The sequence below is a fragment of the Terrapene carolina genome, unplaced genomic scaffold (genome assembly GCF_002925995.2).
Source record: "Terrapene carolina triunguis isolate 2854851 unplaced genomic scaffold, T_m_triunguis-2.0 Scaffold740, whole genome shotgun sequence".
Classification (NCBI taxonomy): domain Eukaryota; kingdom Metazoa; phylum Chordata; order Testudines; family Emydidae; genus Terrapene; species Terrapene triunguis.
The window spans coordinates 807,048-827,718 of NW_020665091.1; the positions used below are offsets into that span (position 1 = coordinate 807,048).

At 45.3% G+C, this 20,671-nt stretch overlaps 1 protein-coding gene across 1 annotated transcript; it reads left to right on the forward strand.

Moving 5' to 3' along the window:
• Positions 1–2,265: 2,265 nt before the first annotated feature.
• On the forward strand, positions 2,266–15,257 carry LOC112105001 (NKG2-D type II integral membrane protein-like). The gene is made up of 4 exons (XM_029913601.1): positions 2,266–2,322; positions 9,323–9,439; positions 9,738–9,892; positions 15,198–15,257. Exons 1-4 carry the CDS (start codon positions 2,316–2,318, stop codon positions 15,255–15,257), a joined length of 339 nt encoding a protein of 112 aa, XP_029769461.1. The 5' UTR covers positions 2,266–2,315.
• Positions 15,258–20,671: the final 5,414 nt, after the last annotated feature.

The window sequence follows — 20,671 nt, forward strand, 5'->3', positions numbered from 1 at the left end:
CCACATTGTGGGTGACTGGGATAAAATGAATAATAGCAAACCAACTTTCATGGATCTGAAAATGTACCATGGGTAAATGTATCAGATCCATAAATCCAGATGGTATCAGCAGAGCCTGGCAAGATTGTTTCCTAAAAGAGTAGCTCCAGAATATTGGAGATGGGGGCACAAGTGTCTCCTTTGAGTATCGCAAACCAGCTTCTAACTCTTTTAATCATTAAAATCATTATAGTTATCAGCATTGTTTCTTCTTTCAGGAGACAGGAACACGTATGCAGTCCTGCAAAGGCCTCAGAACTTGGATAGCCCATCAGAGACTTCCCCCTCTGGTAACTCTGCAGAGATATACATTTAGTTCAACTTCATTTCATCTGGGGAAACTTCATTTCATTTTAATTTGAAGTCTTTACGCAAGGGGAAATCCTGAACCATCTTTGCATGCACAGATGGCCCTGAAACATGGCAGAATGTATCCAGTGCCACAGGGCAGTGGGGGGTAGGAGTCTGAGAGAGTGTGTAAAGTGTCTGCACCGAGTGGAGCATGGAGCACAACTTCATGGGGGTATCAGAGTGGAGGGAGGTTTTGGAATGTGTGGGGGGACAGGGCTGGTGAAGTCACACAGCCATAGATCTCCCTCTCACACTCACTATTGGTGTGTGTAAGTATCTGTGTCTACAGGGGCTCCTGCAGACCCACCTGAGGCTGCAGTAACAACCACAAAGTAGCTCTGCTGCTGCTCTGCAGACTGGGCGGGGGCGGATTCCGTCGCTGTTGAAGGCTCCAGTGCACAACCCAAGTTCATGAGCTTTGCATGAGTTAAGGCTGCAGGATTGCTATGTTTTGTAATTATCTTCACATAGTATAATTTTAACTGCAAATACAAGCAGTTTCCAGATGGTGTGGGATCGCATTGTAGGTGAGTATTTCACTGAGAAAATGTTTAGCTTTCTGACCTGCTTCTACAAGGTGAAGGAGCTTTCTGAGTAAAATTTGTCTATCCCAGAGATGAGCATATGAGACTAAATGAGGATTATTTATTAGAATAAAATATAAATTTATGTTATTCATTTTATCCCCAGTCAGCCACTATGAGGCTAGGTCCGTGCCCCAGCACAACCCACTGCAGGCTCGTAGCCTAGGGTCAGGGCCGGCTCTAACTTTTTTGCCGCCCCAGGCAAAAAAGAAGAGCGCCGCCCCGTCATACCCCCCCCCCCCCCCCCCCCCCCAAAACCCCCCCCCCCCAGCACCACGCCACCCGAAGCCCCCGCCCCACCTCTGAGCATCACGCTGCCTGAAGCCCCCGCCCCCCCTCTGAGCACCACGCCGCCTGAAGCCCCCGCCCCCCCGAGCACCACGCCGCCCGAAGCCCCCGCCCCCCCTCCGAGCGCCGCACCGCCGAATCCAAAAATAAAAAATAAAAAATCGAGCGCCGCCCTGCCCCAAGGTGCTGCCCCAAGCACGTGCTTGGTCGGCTGGTGCCTGGAGCCGGCCCTGCCTAGGGTCTAGACACCTCAAACTTTCTGGGGGAAATGAAGACAGATTCATTCTAGCAGCCTTTTCCCCTTGGAGGCTGGCTACTCTTTATAAGCCCCTTTCTTCATACTGCAGCATGACTGCTGTTAGAGACTCAGGCTCCAAAGGGATCCTGGTGTCCTGTCTCAAATCCCAAGGAATTCCCCTGGGTCCTAGCCTCTCCAGGAGCACTCCTGTTCCAGAAACCAGTCTGAGGGCAACTCCTTTTATTAAAGAAACTTGGCTGGGTATGCATGAGGATTATGAGGACCCCAACATGTCTTTACTGCTTGTCACACAGTCCCAGGAAAAATCCCAGAGAAGCAGGGAAATGTCCAAAGGAAACTCTGTGGGTTGGGATCACAGGCGGAGACTTTCAAAGCCAACTAGTAGATATACCCAGGCAACTCCCATTTTTATAAAGTGAGTTACATGGCTAAATTGCCTTGTCAGCCTTGAAAATCTCAGCCACAGCATTTCAGCTGGACATTCTCTTCAAGGGGTCTTTCCCTTATAAGGCCCTGTGGACCATGCAGGAGGAAAGACCTCCAAAGGATCCTTAGGTCTCTCTTGTGTATCCCAGGGTCTCTGTGCAGGAAGCTGGCATCTGTGTGGTGCTTTCTGTTCTCCCACTCCCCCATGGCAACATGGCATCTGTATTGCAGCAACTTCTTTCTATTAAAATCCAAACATTTCTTCATTATTTGCAGGCCCTGGCTCTCAGTGTTCAGGCTGGCTCTATGTTACTCTAGTCCTGGGAATTATTGCACTGAGTCTGCTGCATGCATTGATCTTCTTGTCTATGCAGGGTGAGTGCCATCACTGTCTGGATAACACCCAGCCCTTGATTCTGTAAGTTCTTGTGCTGCACGATGCAGCAGGGTGTGCAAGATTGTAACTCTACATCCTATGGAACTAAATGATCTTTAGATCTCTCTTGTGTACCCAAATGTGACCTGTTGGCACAAAGTAAGGTTAAGCTGTAAGAATAGTCTTTCAGCACTGAGGGGTAATAAGTCTCAGCCCCCTGTGTACACACATATTTTTCACAAAAGTGCTGGGTAAAAGAAAGATGGAGTATGGGCAGGTGAAGAATGGGTGTATATGAGTAGAAAAGGCTCTAGTATACTCCATATGTGCTATTTGGGTGTCTACCTGTGTGTTCTTCTTAGGCCTAACTCCTGCTGTTAGGCAGAAATAATTTGGTGACTACCCAGCAGCCTGCCCGTTAATGATAGATTTGGTTCCTCTTCACTCCCTGCCCATTATCTTTTACCTTGTGCACAACACTAATTTGTACTGTGCAGAATCACGCCCACCCTGTTGGATTCATTTTATCCTATGGTTTATTTGTTCTATCTTGGAAATGTGCTGAATATACTTTCCCGGGCCATTATAGTAGGAGATTCAATATCATCCAATTGTGTTAAAATTACCTTTCAACTCCCCAGCATTGTCACTAGTAGTAATGTGGCTTTGTGTAAGGCCTGTGCCCTGATGCCTATGAGAGAATAGAGGTAACTGAGTGAGCTCTCTGCAGGCATCTGCTGGAGGCAAGGGGAGTTGACTGAGTGAGGCAGGTAGCTCAATTAAACATCAACTATGTTCTTTGCTGGCATCTGCTGGAGAGCAAGGAGAGTCAACTCAATGATGCAGTACCCCATTTACATATTAACTGCGGATAGTTTGGGGACACTGGGGTATTATTTACCTAAATTTTATACTTGGAGCCAATATTTTAGAGAGCATCCTGTTGGGAAGCACCTAGGCAAGGCCTGAACAATGACTGGGTTCAGGGTAACCCTGATAACTACTGATGGTTGCCGAGGTTGGGTAAGAGGCCCTAGAATAGACAGTCCTCCCTTTCAAGAAAAGAGAAACTGCACGTTTGTGGTTTATTTGCAGGGCATGCATACATTTTTGCATAGTTAGGGACTTTGGGGCTCCCCTTGTATCTAAAAGAGCTGAGAGTTGCAATTGCCTTATGTGGTCATAGCTTAGTAGTAGTGGTAAGCAGAGGACAGAGCCCAGCAGCAGTTCCAGTCACCTGGCCACCAGTGAGCTATGCAAAGTAGTAGTTGGGCCCACCTATAGCCTCCAGGAGGAGAGCAACAAATTGTGAGCAGTTGTATGGACTATGGTGGGAGCAGAGGAATTTACAGCATCAGTCTACACCAGTGGTTCCCAAACTTCAGCAACCAGTGAACCCCTTTCACTAAAGTGTCAAGTCTCGCGAACCCCCTCCTAAAAATGAATATTTCCAGGGATTTTCTCCTTTATTTGAGTATAAATTATAAAAGCAGTGATCTGGGAAATATAAAATTTGTTTTTATGACATGCATATTACACACTATTTATTATTTATCATTACAGTATTTTTATTACATTATGAAAATGGCGACACTCTTCCAAGATCTCACTTTCGTAGCTTGTATCACTTTGAATAAGCCTGTTATAAGACAAGGCTCCTTTGTTTCATCAAGGAGTATCAGATGTGAAACGTCATGACAGTATTTAAGAAGCCAACTCAAAGAGTTCCTCCTACACAAGCATTCAGGTCTTGAGCAGTCCAGGCAAACAATGCACATTACAACAAAGCTTAAACTTGTTCTTCATAATAATTAAAAAAAACAATACTAGCTGCCTATTTAATTTTAAAAACAGCAAAAAGTATCCACCTCCCTTTCCATTTCTTATAAGGAGTCTTGAAGTTTAAATCTCCTCAGTGTGATAGATCTGCTTGCTTTGATCTGCTTAGCTCGTGGAAGTCCAGTGGCTCCGGGCTGCTGGCCCCATGCTGCCCGGGGTCCCTAGGGACAGCTCTGTCCACCATTAGGGAATTTTTTTCCAAGAACCCCCTGTAACATTTCGCGAACCCCCAGGGGTTCACGAACCCCAGTTTGGGAACCACTGGTCTACACTGACCTAAAGACTCTAGTGAGGCCTCCCTGTTCTTGCTGCTGAAATCATTCTAGCAGGAGAGGTGCTAGAGCCCAGAGCTTCCTAAGAAACAGTGGCCCTGATTTTGCTGGGAGTCCTGGAACCACAAACTATGAGCAGGGAAGTTGGGGATCCACTGTTGGGGGGAGGGGCGGCGCAGGGCGGTAGAAACCTGCATTAGCCACTCAGGGTCCAATTGTTCGGGATGGTAAATCGTGCATCCTTAGGAGGTAGTTTCCTGTTCTGTCCCTTTCCTTTCCCCAATAAAGATTAAACCTCTGTTGAATGTGCTTGCAAATGGGTACTGATTTGCCTACCAAAGGTGCCAGAAGTAGTGATACGTTCCCAGATACTGGGTGGGGGATTGACCCTAAGTTAAGCAAATTCTAGAGAATCCCCTAGAAAGAAGGACCTGGTCCTTTTTGTTGCCGACGCCATTGGCAGAAGGGTTACATTTGTAATAAAGCTTCTGTATCACTTTGAGGTGTCCCTTAAAATACCTTAACTTGGTGACTGGGAAAGATTTATAGTAAGTCTATTCTTAATAAAGAGGAAGAGTTTGGTCTGCTACTTCCCAAAGAACAGCCAGCTTCAAAGAATATGAATTAAGTTCCCTAGGTTGTTGTTAATTCCACAGCATTTGTTCTAATTAATTATCTTTAAATAATTTTTAAAGATATGGGGTGAAATAAATAATTTTTGCTGCTGATTCTGTATTGGGTAAATCTGAGTCTTGCTTAGGGAGTGGATTTAATTATATTCTTGGTAATTATTTTCTGTAAGCCATCAGCAGTAGTAACTTTTTGTTCTTTTTTCCATCCTCCTCTACCAATATTTCTAACTCATACATGTTGTTAGTTGTTGGCTGCAGAGGGCGATGGAAGCTCCCTAAAATTGGGGGGGACTGCCAGCACCTAAACTGTGGTGCTGCCATCCCACGCCGCCCCTGTACCCCTCCTCTCCTGCCTTCGCACCTCCCCTTCCCCGCAAGATCTGATGCTGCCCCTTCTCCCTGAGTCCCCTCCCTCATGCTGCCCATTCCCCCTGGGGCCAACCCTCATGCCTCCCCTTCTTCCTAAGCCCCTGTCCTCACACCACCCCTTCCCCTGAGACCCTGCCCCCATGCCGTCTGTTCTCCCAAGGCCCCAGTCCTGTATCACCTCTTCCCCGCAAGACCCTGCCTCCCGCTCACTCCTCTCCATGTCCTCCTCCAGCTGTCGCTCGCCCTTATGGCCTGTAAAAAGTGGGAGGGCATACCCCTCCCGCTTTTAAAAGGGATGCGGCCATGGCCCCCTGGCCCCCTGTTCCGGCGCCCCGGATTTTCTGCACCTGTGTTCTCTGTGTGTTGCACCAGCTCTATGCAGATAGCTGACGCAGCAGGCCTCAATCAAACTGCCCAAGAAGACCACAGACTCGGTTCAGTAGCGAAGGACATATGGCAAATGTGTGTATTATCCCTGAGAATAGTGATGACATCTGTAGACATGACTTTGGATCTGTGCCTGCATTTCAGTCATTGTTTATGTCATGGTGGGAATCTGGTGCTAAACAGACTTTAGAGAGGGATTTGGTAGTGATCCCTCACACTTTCCATTATAAAAAATTCTGGCGAGCTTTCTTTGAGCAGCTGTCAGACCTCCATTGTTTGCAGCAGGGCTTTGGAATTCGGTAGCCATTTTCCTCCTCTCATTTTTGTTCCTCAGGAGAATTTTGGCATTGTGCTCAAACAATGACTGAACATGAACAAGGTAAAGAACTGGGCCCCCACTGCCATAGCAGCAGCAACACACACTGCTCCCAGGAAGGCATGGGCTCTGCCAGGGCAGTAAAAGGGGCAAAGTCAGGTTCTTCACTCCCAGTTGTCCATCCTCCCCTCTGGGGGCACCACAGAGGAGCTCTCCCAACTTCTGGTGTGGAGTGAGAGGGAGAGCACCCCAAGCCAGGCTTCTCTCATCTACACCACAGACCCAGCACATGGTTCCAGTGACCTAGTCTCACACCTTCTGCTACCAGCTAATGTAGCTATTCCTGTAGCTCAAGTGCTAGCAGTCTGTGTTTTGGTGCTAAAATCTTGAGGTGCATATAGGAGGAGGGGTTTCTACAGTGGCATATAATACAGTTTGGTTTTAACCTTTTCTTTAATAAAAATAGGAATCTACCTATAACAAAATATGACCTTAAAAGAAAGTTATTTAGGTTGCAAAGCCAAGCACTTAAAAGTTGGGAAGTGCCAGATTTACAGTTGCTTGTGAAATCTTAATTCTTCTCCTTTGTGCATATGTATTATGATATAGTCTTTAATTACATGATCACAGCCTTTTTCCACAGAATCCCTGCTTCATTCAGTGCCCAGGATGGACACACAAGGAGGCAGAATGGGGATTGCATAGGCAACCTTAAATCTGGCATTTCCTAACATTCAAGTGCTTGCTTTTGCAACCTAAATGAAGTTTAGCAACCTAACTGATTTTTTGGTTTTAATGTAATAATATTGACACTAACAAAAACTGGTGCACTAAATAGCCACATCCCATTATTCATTATATAATACTAGTAGTAAAATACCTTCTTATACCAGCTCTAAATGTGTCCTTATTGACCATGCTCCTTTCCATTAAGGTGTGCTCTCCTTAGACTGTCACATAGTGACACTGGCCCTTTAAAAGAGAGGAAGGCCAGTGCACCTGTGCTGGTCAGTTGACCCCAGTTGAGCTCTAAAAGAGGGCACTTGGGCTTGGTGAGAGGCAGTCTGGATGAGTCAGGCTAGGAACCAGTCAGGAAAGGGGTAGAGAGTAGCCATGTGGCTCTCACTGCCTGCTCCCTGGGAACAGAGGCAGGGAAACCCAAGCAGCAGGACTGCTAGAGTCCCCTGGGAGGGTAGGCAGAAGAAACCTGAGAACTAAAAGAGGAAATATCTCTGGGAGCTGTAGCCCAGGGTGAGTTTCAAAACTGTGTTTCTGTTGATTTGACCTAAGCTTGTGTTATGCAGGATTTTCAGAACCCAAAGCAGTGGTAACTTAACTGTTTCTCTCCAGGCACTGTCAGGAATAAATCCATGGGGACACAGCTCTTCCATTTGATAAATGATTGGTTCAAACTAGAGTGCTTTTACCTAAAACTACTTTTTTATTAGGTCTCAGGTGCATGTGTGTTCGCACACACACACACATATGCTATAGCAGTAGGTTCAGAGCATCCTAAACCTTTATATTTACCAAAGTTTAAGATGGTTTTGAGGAATCAACAAGCCAGCCTTTCAGGGACCCTCCTTTCATCTAGCTGCCAGGGAACTTAGGTGTCAGATCCTTGCCCAAAGAAAAGCTTCCTTGGACAGCTCCCAAGCATATTCTTTCACCTAATCTTTTATATCTAACTTTAAACAAAGCACATAACACCTAGCAACTCCTAGTGGGTCACCCTAGTAACCCCTACTTTTAGCAAACTACTCATTATTTGCAAAAAGAACAGGAGTACTTGTGGCACCTTAGAGACTAACAAATTTGTTAGTCTCTAAGGTGCCACAAGTACTCCTGTTCTTTTTGCGGATACAGACTAACACGGCTGCTACTCTGAAACTACTCATTATTTCTTTTCATCAAAGCATTTCTAGTCATGGCAACAATAAAACTTACATGTCAGAGGTGTCAGAAACACTTAAAACAAAGGTTGGCTGTCCAAACGTTCCTTCTATTTTCACAGTACATTAACTCCTTGTTCCATCCTCCCATTCTGATTAGCAGAACTGCAAACATACAGCTGCACCACCTTGCCTTTCAGGGTTCTAAAAATTATTCCTAGCTATGTGATGTTTGGGTTTCAGCTAGCAGTGGCTAAACATACAAAATGGCTGACTTGCAGTATTGTCAAGTTCTGGGCTAACATGCAGGAATATCAAATTCTGGGTTACATTTGGATAATAAAGCTACATAAAAAAGACTGTGGGTATGGCAGTGAGTCCTTACCAATCTGGAGAGAAGCCCTACTGTGTTAGTCTCCATGCTAGTCCCCTACATGAACTGTTATGTTACACACCTCTCTAGATGGTCTGCCACTTGTTGTGAGTCCTATTGTAAATTCAAAACTGTTGTTTCATTCAGCACCAACTTTGAATTTAGCCATTTGTGTGCAACAGATTCAACAGGGAGAAGACATGTAAAAGAACGTTAAGATGGCAATCCAAAACACCCCAAAGCTGGATATGCTTAAGGTTGCCGTCACAACTTTAATTCTGCCCCCTGGTGTGTAGATATGATGCTAGTCTTTAACAGTCATGACTCTTCTGTTTTTCTCCCCTGAACTCCTGTTTCATTCAGTATGCATCACTACCACATGATGGAATGTGTTTGGATTTTTTATTTTGGGGAAAAAATAGAAAATTTACATTAAAAGAAGGTTAGTCTTAACTCTGCCTCCTTGTATGTATGCATTATGATAAGTCTCTAATTACTTTATCACATGTTTTCCCACACTATTCCTGTCTCATTCAATGCACATTTTTTCTCTAGAGAATATCCTAAATTTTCTTTCAGGTTTCTACTGCCTCCTGCTGAGGTACATGAGCTGCCCTAAAAAGGTCTCACTTTAAAAAAATATAATGGGGAAAGTGCATTTTTATCATTCTCTTCATTTTGAAGGAAGCTGAAACACTTTTCCTGAAACTTTCAAAATAAGAAAGGGAAAAAAATGATCCCGAGCTAAGAAGAAATGTACATATTTTCATCCCCCAAAATAAAAATGACAGTTATAAGCATCTGAAAATAACATTTTAGAATGAGAGATTTGCAGCCTTAACTATAGATATTTTGTGTGCTCTGCCTGTAATACAGACAGGAAAGTATATTTTCCATGTATTTTTTCCCCTACACTCAGGTTTCAGCTGTCCTGATAATGCCCAAAATTCATCCAAAGAACTCCATGTAAATGCTTCAATGATGCTGGCCAAATTAAAAGAAAACCTATGTGGAAAGGAAGGGAGCAGGAAAGCAGGTAACCACTTCTTGAGTCACACTCCCTTTTACCGTAGTTATTTATCTTATGGTAGTGTCCAGATGCCAAATTGGAATTGGGCCCCAATGAGCTATGTGCTATACAAATTGAGGTGGAAAGTCCCAGATCTGAAGAGTTTACAGTCTCAGAAAAAGTGTATAATCATTACTGTCCTGGAGGCAAGAACGGTGTACTAAAGAGAGAAACAGTTTAGAAGAGGATAAACAAAGGGATGGAATGATAGGAGGGAGAGATGTCACCAGGAGATGCTCTGTTGATCTCTTTCTTTACTCTGTAGAACATGCCCCATGTGAGTACTGCCCATTCAGATGGGTTCTGCATGAGAGGAAATGCTACTACTTCTCTGAGGAGAAGAAAACCTGGAGTGATAGTGAGAAGTACTGCAGCTCCCAGACATCTAGCCTGGCTGTGATCGACAGCGAGGAGGAGAAGGTGAGGAAACAACTGGTTCACACTTCTAATGGAGTGAAGTCAGCAATATATATTTATCAGGGTGAAGGGGTTCCTTCGATGTCCAAGACAAATCTCTGAAAATCGCTTTTCCCTCAGTTTATTAACTTGCAGAACAAGAAGTGCATTAGACCACTATCTATCTGCCCTTGTGCATTAAGACATCATGTTCAGGTGTGTTATATCACCTAGCTATGCTCTTGTCATCTCTTATAAACTGGATGAGGTTATGATGGGTTAGCACTTGGATGGGAGACTGGCTGCCCATGGATTTGTTGTTGGTAATTTACTAAGTGTAGTACTGAGTCAGTACTGTACCAATGCCCCAGCTCAGTGTTACCATTCTGATGGAGGGTCCATCTTTTTTCATAAGATGTAAAAACAAGACTACAGACCAGGAGTCAGTTAAAACTTATTTCCTTTTAGAAGTATCTCCTCTCTCCCTCCAGTCCAAACCCTTCTCCACTAGCATAAAAATGTCCCTGCTATGATGGCTGTGCTATATTTTTATGCACAAACTGCAACTCTATACTTTAATTTGGAGTGATTTTTATTTTAGGTTATGGAAAACAATAAGAACAAAGCAAAGTAAAATCTCCATGACAGAGTAGATTGTGGGTTTCTCTTCTCTAACAATCTATAACAACTCTGAGAACAAGATAAGAGCTGTCTCTGCACACAGGCAGAAAACTTCAGAACTGTTAACATAGAAAACAAAGGTATCACAGTTTCATAGCTACACATACACCAGAGGCTTTCCCCTCCTTGAACAACTTCGTTCACACTCCCATATTGCCCTGACACCCTGTTTCTTTATTACTGTTGTTGTCATGACGTATTTGTATAGTGCCATAAGTATCCATGGTACAGGGCTTGCATTGTATCTTCTCCAGAACTTTATAACAACCATGCTGACGAAAGCACGTGGCTACAGCTGGCTTGGACTAACTAAGGAGAAAAATAGATGGATGTGGGTGACTGGAGATGTATTACTGCCAAAAATGTATGTTTTCTTTTTACTATTAGAAAAGTGTTAAAAAGAAAATCAATTGTCATGTTTATGCAGCTACTGTCTAAAGTATTTATATGGCCCCATGTTACAGCTGGGTAACTGAAGCGAAGAGAATAAGTGACTTGTCCAAGGTCACACAGGAAGCCTGTGGCAAAAAGGCTAATTGACTCCAGGTCTTCCAAATGCCAGGTTGGCATCCCAACCACTGGTCCATCCTTCCTCTCAAAGCATAGGACCTGTCTCTTGAGGCCTGGGTCCTTACTTCACTAGCAACCACCTGAGTCTGTGCCTGGAGAAGAAAGGCAGAAGATAGTGTTGTATCTTTCTTGTTATAGAGGAAAGGCTCAGTCAAAGAGGAAGATTTTGTAATATCAATTAAATACTATGTAAAGTTGTATTTATGTTGTAAATACATCATATTGCCAATGGAATTTTCCCATAAGTTGGTATAAACTATGTTCTTCCAAGAACTAAATATTTAACTGCATTTAATAGTATTTCTGATGGGCCAAATCTTGCTTTCCCATCTTTAGTCAGTTCTTCTTCAAGCAAAACCGCCATTGATGTCAGTGGGGATTTTGCCAAGTAAGAACTGTACTATTTCATGAAGCACAAGTATCACAATATCTGGTGTTTATGTGTGTGTGTTTTTTATAAAAAGCCCCAAGTCATTTTTAAGCCCCTCATGGTTTCAGAGAAAACCTTGAGCCCTTAAGGTTCACAGAGGTAATATTTTCAAAGAAGAATTGCTCTGTGCAGGCTTGAAAGCATGTCTTTCTCACCAATAGAAGTTGGTCCAATAAAAGATATTACCTCACCCACCTTGTCTTTCTAATATCCTGGGACTGACACAGCTGCACCAACACTGCATAGGCTCAAAACTATCCGACAAATAAAAGAACACAAGATGTATTACGCTTTTAAAATATCTCATGATTGTGGTTCATGATTTCTGAGTGCTTGGGGATGGCAACGCTGAGTATTAACAATTATGCTAACACTGTCCCAACTAAGCACCAGCCACTATAATTCACTTTCATCATTAAACTAAGTCCGTTTGCCTGGTAGATGTCCCAATAATACAGCCATCCCAATACAGCTTGTCCCAGACGCTGGTGGCAACTTGGAGAATTTTTGTGCTTCTCAAAGACAGGGCAGTACCGCAGTCTTTGTTTTACAGTTCTATTTTTTCCTCCCTTAGGTTTCATATGAAAGAGGTCAGCAGCAGCAACTCCACCTGTGCAGTTTTCCATGTGACTGGTATTCAGGCTGAGAAGTGCTTCAATCCCAACAAATGGGTCTGTGAGAAAAACACCATGGAATTCCCAACCCTATTTGAACGCCTGCAGGACTGAAATTCCCCTGACACCACTTCTTTTCCCATGACAGACACATTCCATTATGCATGCAGGCCTGAGTGCTTACCAGGGACTTAACTGAAAAAAATAATTTCCTCTGCCTATTACATTAACTGCTCATATTCACTCATGTGCCTGTGTGTGCAGTGCCCAGAGAGCCCAGGTCACTTCAGCAATGTTTTGGCTACACATTAAAAAGAGAAGTGATCCTTGTTAGGACAAGACTAGGAGCGGTTTTATGGTGCATCCTGTAGGGCCTGCACCTGTTGATGTCCACTGTGGGTAGCAGAGCACATGGTTGGATACCAATGTACATGACTGAATGAACACCTCTTTTATGCATACTCTAGAACTTAGTCTGAAGAAAGAGTGTGTGTTTATGCACTCCCTGATACTGGGGGGTTGGGCCCCTTCAAAAAGCTCATGATAGAATATATAATATATGTAGTTAATAAGCTTCTGTTTCATCCAAGAATGTTCAAAATGCATAGTTTCATAGATGGCCTGTCACCGCTTTTTGAAAAGTTGTGTGCTTGCCCTTTCCTATTAAAATGGATTTTTGCATTTGCAAAGGCAAAATAAATAAATAAATAAAAGAATAATCACTGCACCTAATTTCATGAAAATAAATAGGGATTTCAAATGTGCAAAAAAATCACATAATACAATGGCATGAAGCTGTGAGGAAATTGTGGGGAAATGTTTTAAATAGCATTAACAAAAATAAAACTATTGTAGGACATGGATTCTGTGTAATGAGCTAACAATGACAGGGTGGTTATTGAGGAGTAGGTGGAGGGTGTGCAGGGTTTCATAAATGATATTATTTGTAACTTTGAAAAAATTATTTAATAGGTGTCATAGTAGTGATGCCATTAGTAAAGGTTCCTAATATCTTCCATTATAACAGTGTGTTATCATTTTCCATTGTAATGTAACTCTTCTACCAGGTGAAATCAGCAACAATAAGGGCTGGGCTCAATATCCAGGGGTCATTCTTAACAATACAATACAGAACTGGCTCGAGCCCCCAACTATCTGGGAAAAATCCACACACCCCCTGAGAGCGTCCAAGAGGTAATACTTCCCCTCTCACAAGCACAAAGTCTGAGTGTAGAAAATAAACTTTTAATGAAAGGAGGGAAGTAGCTCAGCATTAATTTGGGAAAACACCGCAAGCAGGATTCATAAACATAAAACTATGAGCAAAACAGCCACCCCAGAGTATGTTGGGCAGTGCCCCTCCCTTCTCCTTACAACACACCCCACTGACAGTTGTTGTCCTTAGTCAGCAAAGACCTTGAGTTCACCTCCCACCTTGGGGGTTGAGGGGAAGGCATCCTGCTCACTCTGCCATCCCGGCACTTGCTTTGGCATCAGCTACCTCACTGGACGCTCCGCTAAGTCCACCGGCCATCCTGCTGGCCATCACTGATGCACACCATCACCTTCTGCTGCCTCCTGCCTCTCTACTGTGACCTTGGTGGGTCAGTCTCCTGAGGTTCTACCCAGCTCTCAGTGATTTTCAGCGCTTAGTGAGGAAACCTCACTGCTGAAGCAGGCTGGGCAGAAGCGCTGTCTCACAACAGATTATTTCAGCTCTAGTGATCACTTAACAAAACAAAAAGACTCCTAATATAGCCTTAATTAGCTCTATCTTTGAACAGTGGGAGGCAAGTTAAACAATGCCTAGGACTCTTAGGCAGAGCCGTGGCCCTAGAAGGAGGGGGAGGGGGAGACAGGGGGCCATGGCCCCATCATTGTTTACTGGCCGTATGGGCAAGTGACAGGGGAGAGGAGGTGGAGAGGAGCAAGCAAAGTGTTGGGGGGAGAGGCAGTGTGGAGGCGGGGCTTCAGGGCAAGGGGCAGCACAAGGGTGGGCCCTTGGGGGAATAGCCAGCACTAGGGCAGGTGCTCAGGGAGAAAGAACGGCGTGGGGGGGCATGGTTTGGGTGCTAGTGGCCCCCACACTTTTAAGGAGCTTCTGCCGCTCCTGGGCAGAACCCTCCAGGCAGGAACACCTGTCCCCACTCCTCTTCTCCATCAAGGGGTCTGGCATCTGAGCCCCCTGCTTAGCAAGTTCAGTTAAGTTGAGGGTGACCCCCTCTGTCAGGACAGGCGAAGTATAATTATGCTGCCCTTTACTCATACAATACAGATAACAGCATTTCATTTCATTTAAAAATTTGTATTAAAGCTAATGTTAAAATTATATAATACACAGGTTAAGGAAAGAGTGTTTGTACATCTGGGTAGAGTGCTTAAATTATCCAAAAGTACAAAGTTTGATTTAAAAGTCATAAAATACATATCGTACATAATCTGCAATAACCCAAATTTAGGGTAATAAAATTAATGATACAGTTTAGATATTAGCATCCAAATATTCGGGTACATCACTCATAAAAGGTTAAACTAAGGGTATGTCTACACTACCCACCGGATCGGCAGGCAGTGATCGATCCAGTGGGGATCGATTTATCGCGTCTAGTCTAGATGTGATAAAGCAACCCCCGAGCCCTCTCCCGTCGACTCCTGTACTCCAGCGCTACGAGAGGCGCAAGCAGAGTTGATGGGGGAGCGGCAGCAGTCGACTCACCGCGGTGAAGACACCACGATAAGTTGATCTAAGTACGTTGATTTCAGCTACGTTATTCACGTAGCTGAAGTTGCGTAACTTGGATGGTTCTGCCCACCCGCCCCCAGTGTAGACCAGGGCTAAGAGTTGGTTGTGGAAAACAAACATAGCAATGAGTGTAGATTGTCCCTCAGTAATTGAGCATTTAGGATAGGTTGTCCCTCAGTAGATACAATCCATCAGAGAAGTATTCCAGTTACTTTCCTGACTTCGCTTCTCAACAGCACTCCTGGTCATCTCTCTTGGTATTGCCAATGTCCGGCGATGTGTTCTAAATAGATTTCCCTCGACCACCTGATGGCGTCCGATACCATGAGTTGCCACATCAGCCAAGCATAATGCTGACCAATTCCGCATTCCCGTAACACTCGCTCATTACAGGGGTCCCATGCACCCAGGGCTCCAACGATCAGCATGTGTGTTTGAACCTCGTAAGCCCTAGCTCTCAAGGCATCGGCCAAAAGGGCATATTTCTCCACCTCTCAAGCTTGGGTATCACAGAAGGTCGGGTCCTGTTTTCAAAGGGCACTGTAACGTCCATCATGACGATCTTGATTTGCAAACCAACACTAAAGTGATTCATAACCCAGCACCAGTCAAATTGGTCACTTTGCCAACACAGCTCTGTCTGCTCATACTTAGGCTGAATGGGTGTGTTCATGTAAATACAGTCTGATCCTAAAGCTTTTTCCCCTCCCCAGCTCATCACTAGCTGTCAGTGGAGAGCTCATTTAGACCCTGCTTACAGTAACTTTGACAAACTGTAACCATTTGGGCTGAAATTTCCCATTGTTGGGCTCTGTCTCTGTCTGAATTTTTGCCAGGGAATATTCCTTAATAGTCCCTTTTGCTATCCCCTCAAAAATTGGCCCACTTTTGACAGTTTCATGCATCTGCCAATTTCCACTTCTGCATGTGCAGTAAATTTGGTAAATGATTGGTCCTTAAGAGTTCAATTATACAGAGCAAAATCTGAAGCCTGACAGCCTCCTACATGTGCACTGCACCAACCATGCTACCACATCCTCCATAACATTATCTACATGGTAGGCTATGCATTCTAATCTCACTTCTTCCACTGATTGGTGTTAATTCTATCCACTTTACAGACCTTAGTGAGTAAGTGTCAAAACCACTATCCTAGTAGGGAGGTAAGTGTCAGACCCCTTCATTTTACAGATGGGGTAACTAAGACATTGCAAAGATCACATCTGGCAATGCTAGGAATAGACCATAGTTCTCTAAAAGAGCATATTCAATTCTCATCCACTCAGTCACATTGCCTATCACAATGAATGGGCCAAGACTATGTTCTTGGCTATGTTGTCTGTAACCACTAGACCACACTACCCTCCGCAGACAGTAAGGATGCCAACCCTCCTGATTTGGGCAGGAGTCTCCTGGAATCGGGCTCGATCTCATGGAGGCTTCTGAAGCCAATCTGGGAGATTTTAGGCCACTAAAAGTCCGGCAGCACAGTGGGGCATGTCCGGGAGCGGCTCCAAGAAGGAGGCACGGCCAGGGGGTCTCTGCACCCTGCCCCCACCCCGAGCGCCAATTCCACAGCTCCCATTGGCTGGAAACAAGGAACCGCGGCCAATGGAAGTGGCGGGGGCAGTGCTTGCAGGCAGGGGCACTGTACAGAGCTGCCTGGACGCCCGTGAGCCTAGAAGCCTGGACATGCTGCTGCCTCCCGGAGACGCCTAAGATAAGCACTGCCCAGCCAGAGCCTGCACCTTGAACCCCCTCCCACACCCCAACCCCCTGCTCCAGTCCCCTCCACACCCAAACTCCATCCCAGAGCCCACATCCCAAATGCCCTCTCACACCCCAACCCCCTTTCCCAGCCCCCTCCTGCATGCAAACTCCCCCCCAGCCAGAGCCCACACCCCAAATCCCCTCCTGCACCCTGAACCCCCTGCCCCAGGTCATAACCCCTCCTGCATCCAAACTCCCACCCAGAGCCTGCACCCCAAACCCTTCCTGCACCCCAACCTCCTGCTCCAGCACTGAGCCCCCTCCCACACCCAAACTCCCTCATGGAGCCCACACCTCAACCCCCTGCCCTAGGCTCAGCCCATAGCCCCCTCCCACACTCCGAACCCCTTGGCCCCACATCCCATCCTACACCCCAGCCCCCTCCCCCATGCCAGTGAAAGTGAATGAGGGTGGGAGAGAGCAAGCAACCGAGGGAGGGAGGCTGGAGTGAACGGGGGCAAGACCTCAGAAAATGGGCGGGGAAGAGGCAGGGCCTTGGGAAAGGGGCAGGGCAGGGGTGTTACCAGATGTGCCCGTTACTTTGGGGTATGCTCATTTATTAGGGTTACTCTTCTGGGGGGGGGGGGTTGGGTTCTGTAATTCTATCAATGTACTGCTTGTGTCACTTGTGTGTTCATATGGAGCTCTACTCCTCCCTTCTGCAAGTCCCCTCCCAATGGAGCTATCCTGCAGGACCTAGTTTCCCCAGGGCTGGGTTCCTCCAGCCCCAGAATCAGATGAACACACACACACACTAACAGAGCAAGTCTGAGTGGACCGGGTCAATCAGCACTCTCAAGCTGACCCCCCCTTATATGTCCCTGTACTCAATGGGCTGGGTCAAGCAGCACTTTCAAGCTGCCACCCTTATATGCCACAGGTTCAGCACATCCCTATCCCCACTTTCACGTTACAATTATACTGGTAGTAACCCACTTAATGAGCAAACCCCACAGTATTTTTGGGTGCTACAGGGATCTTTAGCTTAGCTAAAAGAAGTGTTGCTGCAGAGTAAATGGGGAAGCTAGAAACACAAAAGAGTAAAGTTCAGAGAGAAAGAGAGAAGCAACCAGCTTAACCATAAAAGTTATCTATAGTGATAACTTCACAAGGAGGGCTAAACAAACATAACAGTTACATTATTAAAGGTTAATACCTGAGGTAGAAAAGAAAACAGAGAAAGAGAGAGAGGGAGGGATTTCACCCACTCCATGAGGCTTGAACTGGTTGGCGTTCCCAGGTGATGGTGGTAACTCAGGGTCCTGAGTGTTGGAGAAAGGCAGAGCCCCCAGCACGATCAGTCAGGAGATGGAGTCCCAGTGGAACAGATGCAGAGTTTGGGTCCATGCATCAGAACACTTACTTGGGCATAGGTAAGGGTTTTTGTAGAGAAAATACAATGATTCAAGGGAGAACATTAGATTTGTTTATGGGTAAACTGATGACTCAAGGGTTTTCTTTAGGCTAGACAATAGGAGTTGATCACTCTTGGCTATGGGTGGTGTTTTCTTTCAGGGAGCTCACAATGCAATTAGGCTGCTTCAGTATTTTGGATATCAATCAAGGATTCATTACTAGAATTGGTCTGATAACTGCTGAGCTGGGTGTGGGCAGGCGTAGGTTCATTAACATCTGGAGCAGAGATCCCCCATGATGCAGTGCTTCCCTGCTTTTCTGGTCCCAGAGTTCAGTGCGGTTCTCTGTTCTCCATTCTGTATGCTAATGGAGATGTCTTAATCTTGTCACCCTTGTCAGGAGGGGTCTAGGTGTGTCTCCCAACACCCTTCATTGCTCTCTGCAAGCCTTTTCTCTGATCGGTTTTGGTTCAAGCAGAGACTGGTGTGGGGGTATTTTTCATGAGTCAGACAGGCTGGATACTGCGCCCTGGTTCCCCAAGAACACAGAGCTGACTGGTATCAGGGGTGGGGCAAGGGTGTTTAGGTTTGTGCAATTAGACAGTTGGCAACCCTAGCCAGACACCAGGTATACAGAGACTAACAGGGAGCTGTTATTAGCAGCTCTCGTTAGCTCAAATGGTATGAACTCTATGCTGTGGATCTGAAATTAGTGGGCACAAACCTTAATTTTGCCCTGTGCAGGAGGGTAGATGGAGATGTTGTAATTACATAGTATTTTACTTTTTTGTTTGTTTGTTTGTTTTAAAAATTAGACAATAAAAATACATTTAGGGGATTTTAAATTTGCAAAGTTAACCACTCAAAAATTAGAAAATGTCATGTAAGGTTGCCAATGCAAACTTAATTTGGCTTCCTTGTCTGTATGTGTTATGATGCAGATTTTAATTACATGATCTCACAGGAGTTCTGCAAGACTCCTACCTCATTCAGAGCACAGGATGGACAGTGTCTGAGTGAAGGGGCTGCAGAAACACAAGAAATGGTCTTGTGATTAAAACACTGGATTAGCACCCAGGAAATTTGGATACTATTTCCTGCTCTGCTATGGGTTCCTATGTGATGTTGGGCAAGACTATATTTCATACTACTGATGCACATGGAGCTGAATGAGGTTATGAAGGTGGAGCATGAGTGTACGTGCTAGGACCCGAAAGATGATGAACTATGCCTGGGCAGGGCGAAGCCAGAGGAAACTTTGGTGAAGGTCCGTAGCGGTCGTGACGTGCAAATCGGTCATCCGACCGGGGTATAGGGGCGAAAGACTAATCGAACCATCTAGTAGCTGGTTCCCTCCGAAGTTTCCCTCAGGATAGCTGGCACTTGTCCATCTCCACACACTGTCTGGGGGACGACTGCTAAGCCTCCTCCCCAACCCACACACACACTCTCTGGGGGACGACTATTAAACCTCCCCCTGGACCGCCCGGGGGAAGACTGCTAAGCTTCCCGCCAGCCCCCCGCCCAGCCAGGGGGAAGACTGCTAAGCCTCCCCCCCCTCACACACACACACACACTGTCTGGGGGACAACTATTAAGCCTCCCCCGGACTGCCCTGGGGACGACTATTAAGCCTCCCCCCGGACCTGCTCCATCTCGACTATTAAGCCCCCCTCTGTGGTCCTCAGGATCACTGCCACACTGCCCTCGGAGTGGGGTGACACCCGGGCCCGACAGCAAACCGGCCACCAGGTCAACCCATTAGATTCAATGGGTCGACTTTGCAATTTTTATGTTTTTTCAGTGTAGCTTTTTGGATGCAATTTGAAATAAATTGGAAAAAAGACAACTCACCATTATTGAATGCATTGGCCTAGATGAAGGCCCTGGAGTTCTAATGAAGGCAAGAGTATTAGCAATCAAATGGACACTTAAGAATCCCTCAGCATTTACAGAAGCTATTGTACAGGTTTTCAAATGAAAGTAAATATTCTGAAAGTGCTTAATCTTTTTTGGTCTGCAATTCACCAAAAAAAAATCACACAAATTATCTTAGAAAAGATTCCTAGAAAAGATTGTGGAATTGGGGTGCATGGGGGAGGGGGGAAGATGGGAGCTGAGTGAGTGTATCTAAGTGAGATTCTACCCTGTGACGTTATGAGTGTAATATAATATCTCATTGAAAGGTGACAGGGCCAAAAAGAGTTAATTACCTCGCAGACTAACCTGACCCATGGCCGAACTTTAGAGACAGGTTAGGAAGATATGTAAATGAATACAGCTTTGAAATGCAAGTCTGAGGTAGAAGGGTAGGTGTTTGCTCAGGTCTTGTGATGTAAGCAAACAAGTCTTGTCTATTGCTATAGCTTTGATTCAAAGATAAAAAAAGGAGTATTAACATTTAGGAAGACACTTGAGTGAAATAGTATTATTGTCTATATGTCCCTTTGAAGGTTGTGGTAACCTGTATCTGAACTGTTTAATGGATAAATTACCCTGTGCTAATTGCCAGGATGTTTAGGAAAAGGAGAGTTAAGCCTATTGTTTTCTCAGGCCAAAAGGCTGCTGGAAATGTATAAAAACCCTGGAACATGATCCTGCTTCATCTCAGATCTGCTTTGGGTTTCAAGAGGGGGAAAC